Source organism: Hippoglossus hippoglossus, chromosome 9, assembly GCF_009819705.1.
Source record: "Hippoglossus hippoglossus isolate fHipHip1 chromosome 9, fHipHip1.pri, whole genome shotgun sequence".
NCBI lineage: Eukaryota > Metazoa > Chordata > Actinopteri > Pleuronectiformes > Pleuronectidae > Hippoglossus > Hippoglossus hippoglossus.
This window is the reverse complement of record NC_047159.1, coordinates 683,307-690,806: the sequence shown is the minus strand read 5'-3', so window position 1 is coordinate 690,806 and position 7,500 is coordinate 683,307. Positions and strand designations below refer to the sequence as shown.

At 42.8% G+C, this 7,500-nt stretch overlaps 4 protein-coding genes across 6 annotated transcripts in view; 3 read left to right on the top strand and 1 right to left on the bottom strand.

The window, feature by feature from the left end:
* The window catches only part of LOC117768374 (protein FAM240C), a 9,117-nt gene extending 8,978 nt beyond the window's left edge, over positions 1 to 139 (top strand). Inside the window, exon 3 of the mRNA XM_034596658.1 lies at positions 1 to 139. This exon is cut by the window's left edge and continues 39 nt beyond it. Coding sequence (XP_034452549.1) covers positions 1 to 70 — 70 coding nt within the window. The 3' untranslated portion in view covers positions 71 to 139.
* A 728-nt stretch (positions 140 to 867) lies between these two features.
* nudt18 (nudix (nucleoside diphosphate linked moiety X)-type motif 18) lies at positions 868 to 3,736 on the bottom strand. Its single transcript, XM_034596644.1, has 7 exons — positions 3,621 to 3,736; positions 3,023 to 3,195; positions 2,797 to 2,907; positions 2,621 to 2,723; positions 2,045 to 2,168; positions 1,832 to 1,956; positions 868 to 1,519 (listed from the first exon to the last, which is right to left on the bottom strand). The coding sequence occupies exons 1-7, from the start codon at positions 3,655 to 3,657 to the stop codon at positions 1,137 to 1,139; spliced, it is 1,056 nt and encodes a 351-aa protein (XP_034452535.1). The 5' UTR covers positions 3,658 to 3,736; the 3' UTR covers positions 868 to 1,136.
* Positions 3,737 to 3,994: 258 nt separating this feature from the next.
* sdhaf1 (succinate dehydrogenase complex assembly factor 1) lies at positions 3,995 to 5,885 on the top strand. Of its 3 annotated transcripts, XM_034596657.1 has the most exons (3): positions 3,995 to 4,226; positions 4,903 to 4,935; positions 5,020 to 5,885. In XM_034596657.1, the coding sequence occupies exon 3, from the start codon at positions 5,143 to 5,145 to the stop codon at positions 5,389 to 5,391; it is 249 nt and encodes an 82-aa protein (XP_034452548.1). In that variant the 5' UTR covers positions 3,995 to 4,226; positions 4,903 to 4,935; positions 5,020 to 5,142; the 3' UTR covers positions 5,392 to 5,885. The 3 variants fall into 3 exon arrangements, with proteins under 3 accessions (XP_034452548.1, XP_034452546.1, XP_034452547.1); XM_034596655.1 differs by lacking the exon at positions 4,903 to 4,935 and having other exon boundaries at positions 5,047 to 5,885; XM_034596656.1 differs by lacking the exon at positions 4,903 to 4,935 and having other exon boundaries at positions 5,036 to 5,885.
* Positions 5,886 to 6,316: 431 nt separating this feature from the next.
* LOC117768372 overlaps positions 6,317 to 7,500 on the top strand; it is a 1,421-nt gene continuing 237 nt past the window's right edge. The window contains exons 1-3 of the mRNA XM_034596654.1: positions 6,317 to 6,553; positions 7,032 to 7,163; positions 7,279 to 7,500. The exon at positions 7,279 to 7,500 is cut by the window's right edge and continues 237 nt beyond it. Coding sequence (XP_034452545.1) covers positions 6,512 to 6,553; positions 7,032 to 7,163; positions 7,279 to 7,419 — 315 coding nt within the window. The 5' untranslated portion in view covers positions 6,317 to 6,511 and the 3' untranslated portion in view covers positions 7,420 to 7,500. The remainder of the gene's footprint in view (positions 6,554 to 7,031; positions 7,164 to 7,278) is intronic.

The window sequence follows — 7,500 nt, the reverse complement described above, 5'->3', positions numbered from 1 at the left end:
CAAACACCTGAAGATCCTCGACGACAGCTACGTGAGGAAGGTGAAGACAGAGGAGACGGACGAGACATGAGCCGACAGACGGGAAATGATCGTCTTCGTCCTCCAGTTTAAAGACGAATAAAGTTTCTTTTTTGGCAAATAAGTTCTTTGATCAGCTTCATGTTTGTTTTTAAACTTCAGAAATATCATTAGATTATTACTGTGGACACATTAAGGTAAAATTGTCGGGACATAATCAAGCTAGCAGCATTAACGTTAGCTGTCGTGACTTCTCACTTGTTTTTGTTAAGTGACATTTCACTGGAACGTTCGTACAGTTTACAACAGTTTGTACCAAACACTTTAGCATTGGAGTTAGCATTTAGCTAACTTGATTGTTGTAAATTTTATTTTGAGGCTTAAATAAACATGTCCAAGATGTGTGTAGATATTCAGAGTTAAAACGTCTTTCCCATTGTGGAATTTAGATGGATTTATAGCGTTTCCTGTTTATACAACTTGAAACCTGGATCCCAGCTGTACGACATCATCCTGTTTCTCACGTCGCCATGACAACCAATCATCTCAACTTCTCATGTTTTTCATTATGTTTCATAACGATTGTATTTAAAGCTGAAACTTTATATTTATAATTAAATCAAACTTTTTTATTTTATTGCTCGTTCACACTTAAAGGTTCAGTGTGTAGAATGTAGTGACATCTAGTGGTGAAGTGTCATGTTGCAGCTGAACTGGAATATAAAGTGTTTGAATATAAAGTATTTAAATATAAAGTGTTTGAATATAAAGTATTTAAATATAAAGTGTTTGAATATAAAGTATTTAAATATAAAGTGTTTGAATATAAAGTATTTAAGTATAAAGGGCTCATTCTAGGGAGAAAAACAATTCATATAATTTAGATGAAACACACAAGGATTCTTTTATATTCAGTTTCTAACAGTAGATCCTTTAACCTGAATCTGTCACACTGAACCTTTAATTTCTTTACAATTCAACTACTCAATAAAATTACACCTTATTTTCTTTCAGAATAAAAGTTTTCTGAAAGCCAACAGTAAGAGGTCTTTTCACAATAAGAGTCTTCTTGTTAAATCACAGGAGAGGGCAGACTTGACACTGCTGCCCCCCTGTGGTCAGTACAGGCTGTGCAGAGGTAGGATGGAGGTGTTTTTGGTCTTTTCCAGCAGTTTCTCTCTCAGCGTTGGTTTCCTGACTTCCAACCACACGTATCGAGGGTTTTCTACAGGTGGAGGTTGCCCGGCCGGAATGAACGCCACCTTCTCTCCGTCCTCGTTGCGTTGGACGCGGTCGGGCACCAGTGCCACCAGCGTGTTGAAGCAAACGCCGTCCGTCTTCCCATGCTGCCGGCCGTTGTGCTGCAGGCTGAAGACGCCCAGCGTGTTGACGTCGTGGTCATGGTACGCAGACGGCATGGCCTCCTGCACCACCATGTTGGCCGCCCAGGTCACGGCATGGGTCTTCACCGCCGCTGCTGTCGGGAGGTGGAGCCCTGGGGCTGTGGGACAGACAGGTGGGGGAGGGGAGCTGAATTTAAATGTTTGTCAAAAACTAAAAACCAAATTAAAACTCTCCTGAATAAATGAAAGGACGTCAGAGCTGAGCACGTTTAAAATCAATCATAGTCTTAATACGGATCATTTATATTATAGATATCTATCACATTTAATATGATCCGAGTATAATTATCAAATGTTTGGTTCCACCTGGAGAAATTACATGAATCTTGTTAGAGTTTAATTATAATTAGCATCAACATCTGAAAAGGTTCCTCTTCATCAGCCAATGAAGAGTCGGAGCAGTTTGGTACCTTTGAGGAGCAGGATCCAGATCTGCTCGTCAGAGTTGGTGAAGACGAGGACGAGTCTCTGCAGCACGTGACGGCAGCTCAGGTCCACCGGTAACGTGACAGGATGCCAGGGATCCTGACGGTACCTGAAAGCAGCACAGCAGCCCGGGTCAGCCTGTTTCCACCACTGACACTAAACGCAGAACAAAGATGGCAGCTTTAACGTGGTCGTACTTGAGTCCGCAGTCGATGAGACGGAGGATGTCTCGTCCTCTCAGAGGGAGGATGGACTGTCTGTCCCACCAGGACGCCTGAAGAGACTCCTGATCTGCTGCTGACAGACTCTTGATGTTTCCACCTGACACACGGAGATAAGGTGAGATTTAGTTCAACTGTTGTTTCTATTTACATCTAATGATCGTTTTCATTTTCTCTGAGATGAACTGATGTTAATATAAATAGTTACCGAACAAAACTGATGTTTAGCTGAGTTTCATCCAAATCCTACATTTTTAACTGAATTTTCAGAATATCAGACAAATTAAATGTCTGTGAACGTTAGGAGCCGGTTCATGTAGGTGGAGTAGGTGGAGCTGTTTCTCCAGTCAGGTGCTGTTACACACCTGCAGAAGAAGAGTCAAAGCTCTGAACGCTGTCTCGTCATTGGTCCAGAGGTGATGATGTTTTCACTGACTCACTGAATCTAAACTTTATCTTTTAACCATCGTTCCATTGTGTCGATTCTGTCGCAGTGACGAGTGTGTGTCTGTCTGTGTGTGTCTGTCTGTGTGTGAACATGTGACCTCTGACCTGTGACTCTGGCGAGGAAGATGAAGCGGATCCACTGAGGTCCCTGCTCCTGGATCAGCAGCAACGTGATTGGCTCACAATCAAACCCCGCCTCCTCCTTCACCTGCAGACAAACAGCTTCAACACAAGTGTGCGTGCGTGTGTGTGTGTGTGTGTGTGTGTGTGTGTTGTCTCACCTCCCTCCTCAGTGCCTCCCCCAGACTCTCCCCCACCTCCACCCTCCCTGCAGGAAGGTACCACAGTTTGTAACAGTCCTGCTTCGCCTCCTGCACCATCAGCACCTCCTCCTAATGGACACACACACACACACACACACACACACACACACACACAACACACACACATGCTGTGAACCTGGAGTGTGTGTCCAGATGTGTTGGGGGGGGGCGGGGCGTCCCTCACCTTGTCGTTGAAGATGACCCCGCAGACGATGTAGGTGACGTTCTTCCTCAGAGTCGCAGGTTTGCTCTGGTCCAGACCAACGTCACAGCCGCTGACCTCTGACCCCTGACCAGCCAGCAGCTGCTCCACCTGCTCCTCCACCTGCCGACGCCCCTCCTCCGTCTCCTCCATTTCTACACACACACAGGAAGTCCACCAGGGTCAGAACTAGAATCTAAACCAGGGATAGGACCAGGACCGGAGTCAGTACAAGAACCAGGACCTGAACCAGGGATAGGACCAGGACAAGAACCTAAGCCAGGGTCAGAACCAGGACCAGGACCAGAACCAAGGATAGGACCTGAACCAGGGCCAGAACCAGGGCAAGAGTCCGAACTAGGACCAGAACTAGAACCTGAGTCAGAACCTGGACAAGTGTTGTAACTACCCTATTTTATTTTGTAAAGGCACCGTGTCACTTCCGGTCAAAGCGGATCAGAAGTTAATGATCTGAAGTGAGTGACGTCAGGCGGAAAAATCCGTTTTCCAAAAACGTCTCAAGTGGAAACGACTGAAATCAAACACGTGACGAAAACATGACGTAAATAACAAGACGAACCTTCGTGACGTTGACAACAAAGTTGGTTTCCGCTCATCAGCTGATTCTACTGCTGCTGCTTCCGGTTTCCCATCCTACACCTCATCTAAACAGGAAGTGGACTCATAGTTCCGCTCCATGACTTTCAAAACAATATATTTATATGTATATACACCGTATATGTTTTGTATGGAGTAATATTTATTGTGAGATCAAAAGTAATTTCCCTTCCCGCAGAGCTGTCCCTTGTAATTGAGTATTTACATTTATCTGTACTTTTACTTTTACTGCAGTTGTGGATCTAAGTTCTTCTTCCACCGGATTCTGGAGCAGCTTGACATTTACTCTTGGCGTCTTCTACTTGGGTTTTATTGTGAAACGTCGAGTCGGAAGTCACGTGTTTTGTAGTCCTGTAGCTTGGTGGTGTTGTAACGTGAAGTAAGGTCACACAGGATGCTAACAGGAGCTAACCGGAGCTAACCGGAGCTAACAGGAGCTAACCGGAGCTAACAGGAGCTAACTCCGGTTTTTACCGACACTTTCTGTCTCCGGTGATTTTTAATGATGATCAGGTGAACCATAAAAACCCCGTTAGACCGTGACACGTCGGTGCTTCCGGTCAAACAGGTGAGTGAAGCTGAACGAACATCATCATGAACTCAGTAAACAAGAAACTCCTCCATCATCTCTAACTTCACCTCTTTACTTCATCAGCTGTTACTCAAACACTGGAGGTGACATCTCCTGACACATTGAAATACTAATACAACACTATAAAGTACAAGTACTCAGTCTTTTATTACTGATGGAGTTTATTCTGAATCATTTATCTGGTGTGATGATAAATGTGGTGGGAAATAATGAAGTAGAATAAAACATGCAAAAGTAAAACAAATAAAGTCAAGTATCTAAAAGACTGTAATTAAATAGATTGTTAAACCTCCACCACGCTTGTTTTGTCTCTTAAAAAATAATACAAATGTAATTGTATAATTAAAATATATATACAGTATGTATACATAAAAAAATGTTGACGAGGTGAATGTATTTTTTCTTGAAAATGAAATGTACATTTATTATAAATAATTGTGACTGTTATTAGATTAATTTAATGAGTCAAATGATTGTTTGAGTTCTTCTCATTGTGTTAAATCATTGATTAATCAGACAATTATTAAATCAATGAATCAATCCATCGTTCAGTCAGAACATCAGAAAACAGTGAGAAATGTTTTTTATGACGTTATTTGAATGTGACATAAAACTTCTCACGTTTAATTTTCTTTAATGATTTTGTCTCCAGTGTTTCCTAAAGTCCTCAACCTGATTCACTTCCTGCTGCTTCACCTCTGACTAGTTCTCAGCCAATCAGAGCTCCTCCAGCTCTGAGTCGTGGTGTGTTCACAGACCTCAGGTTCAGTGTCTGTCATCTCTAACCTGACACCAGGTGGTGCTCAGTGATCCGTTCAGTCCGACTTGAACAAGTGGTCATTAGAGGAACTGCTGGTGTTCCTCGAAACTCCAGGTCAGCTGATTCCTGACGATGGCACGTCACAGTAAACTGCAGAAGCAGATCCTGGCTCTGTATCGTCACTTCCTGCGGGCCGGGCAGGACAAACCGGGCTTCATCCCCCGTATCCGGGACGAGTTCAGGGAGAACGCTCGCATCAAGAAGACGGATGTGATGCACATCGAGTATCTGTACCGGCGAGGACAAAGGCAGCTGGAGCAGCTGAAGGACGTCAACACCAAACAGCTGGGCTCCTTCTCCAAACCCCAGGACCAGAGCTGACCTCCGACCTGCAGCCACGTCATGTGACCTCAAACACCAACGGATACCTCACAAACACGCTGCGTTCAAGTACAGCAGGAACTCGAGAGCTCAGTGTGAAGAACAGTCGATGTGATAAATAATGTAGAACTTGGAAACTTCAAGTGACTATGGGTGTGTGTGTGTTGGGGGGGGGGGGGGGAGATGTGAAGTAAGAAAATGTTGAAAAAATAAAAGCAAGTACAATTTATTGTCATTTACTCAAGTATTGTACTTATCTAAGGTACATGAATTTAAACACTGCTTGAGTATCTTTACCTCAACCAATGAGGCTCTGTTCACCCCTCCATGGTTATGAGTGTGTGATTTGATCTAGTGAATTTAAATGTGGTTTTATGGTGCGACTGTATGAGATTTATATTCTACTACATTTCAAGGAAATATAATGTTTCTTACGGCAGATTTAGTTACTTTACAGTGACATTTTTTAACATATTAAAACATGAAGAGTTTAAATAATATCTTGGCTTTTTTCATGAATAAAATTACACAACCAATAAATACACAGTCGCCAGAAAACAATCAACATATACAAAATTTAAATAAATAAAACTCAATTTCTCAATTTATTCAATATTTCTTTATGTCAAAACCTGAAATATTACACACTAAACTGTTCCTGAGTTTATACAAACCGAATGATCTGTTAATCTCAAAATAATCAATCAAAGCACTATTATTACCAAAGTAATAATTAGTCCTGCACAAAACAATGCACCAGTTATAATAATGTAAAGCTATGATATATGACACATTAAGTACTTGTATCTGAATTCTTCAACCCAAATTTCAACCTTTTTAAATAATAAAAATAAAGTTGAACGTGTGGATGTTGTGGTTGTTCCTGCTGTGACCGCTGGGGGCGGCAGCAACAGCAGAGTCTCAGAGCAGAAGAGAAGAAGAGACGAAGAGACGTAAACAGGAAGTGAGAGTTCTGTTTTCATCGTGTTTCTTGTGATTTGTGTGAAAATCGCAGGTTTTAGCTTCAGGTCTCAGATCAACGTGAACTCGTCCGGTGGTTTGTTTTCTGCTTTTTCCGCTGGTTCCTGGTTTTATTCGTTACTTCGCGTGTGTTTCAGTCATGTCCGGTTCAGAGATGACGAACGCTCAGTTACTTCAGCAGGTAAGAAAAGAAAATGACGTTAAAGATAAAGTCGAATCATTTAAAGTTGTGATTTAACATCTTTTCACTCTGTTCTTAAACATGTAAAAACCTCACACAGCTGCAAACATCTGTCCGTCGATTCATTCATCGATCATCAGCAGGAAATGAATCTTCATTCTCATAAAACAAGAGAAAACATTGTTACTTTTAAATTTGGCTCGAACAAGAGGAAGCTGTCGACTGAAACTAACAGAATGAAGCAGAAAACCGGAAACAGACTAAAACAAAGTGATACCAGGAGGTTTGTGTGTCAGCAGCGAGTTTCTTCTTCATGTGCAGAAACACGGACTCGTATCGTGTCACAGTTGGAATGTGTGTAAAACGTTCATTTACGTCTTTGATGGGTTTGTTATGTCAAATCAAACCTGAGACCAAACTCCACTGTGACGTTTGTAAGATGCTCAACATGTTCAAATGATCCTGCTCCCTCCTGCAGGTGGCGCTGCTGCGCTGGCTGTCCTCTGAGACCCAGGAGGACCGGAGGCTTCTGGCCGCGGTGACGGGCATCCAGGTCGGCAGGGAGCTGCTGAACCGGATCACCGGTCAGGACAAAGTGGACACGTGCAAGGTGCTGATGTGTTTCATCACAGTAACAACTGCACTCTGTGGTCCGCACTTTGTGGTGCTCATTCTCTCTGTGTGTGTGTGTGTGTGTGTGTGTCTGTGTGTGTGTGTGTCCTCAGAGAGAGTGTATCCTCAGCATCTCGGAGTTTGTCCGTCAGAACCCTGGAGCTTCGCAGGACGTGATCAACGCTGAGGTGGAGAAGAGAGTTCTGCTTTTTGCGGCTCAAGTCAAAGCTGTGGACGCGACACCGTTATTCTGATTTATTAAACATGTGAAAAACCTCAACAGCTTTTATCTGTTTATCTGAAACGCTGTTAACTCTACATTTTAAAACACGTTC

Excerpts from the sequence above, each read along its gene's own strand:
- nudt18 (XM_034596644.1), bottom strand. The coding sequence starts at position 3,657 with ATGAGCGGAAACCAACTTTGTTGTCAACGTCACGAAG. Across the intron at positions 2,908-3,022 it reads GGGTCATCTTCAACGACAAG|GAGGAGGTGCTGATGGTGCA; the intron begins GTGAGGGACGCC and ends TGTGTCCATTAG. Across the intron at positions 2,169-2,620 it reads CTTCCTCGCCAGAGTCACAG|GTGGAAACATCAAGAGTCTG; the intron begins GTCAGAGGTCAC and ends TCCGTGTGTCAG.
- sdhaf1 (XM_034596655.1), top strand. The coding sequence starts at position 5,143 with ATGGCACGTCACAGTAAACTGCAGAAGCAGATCCTGGCTCTGTATCGT.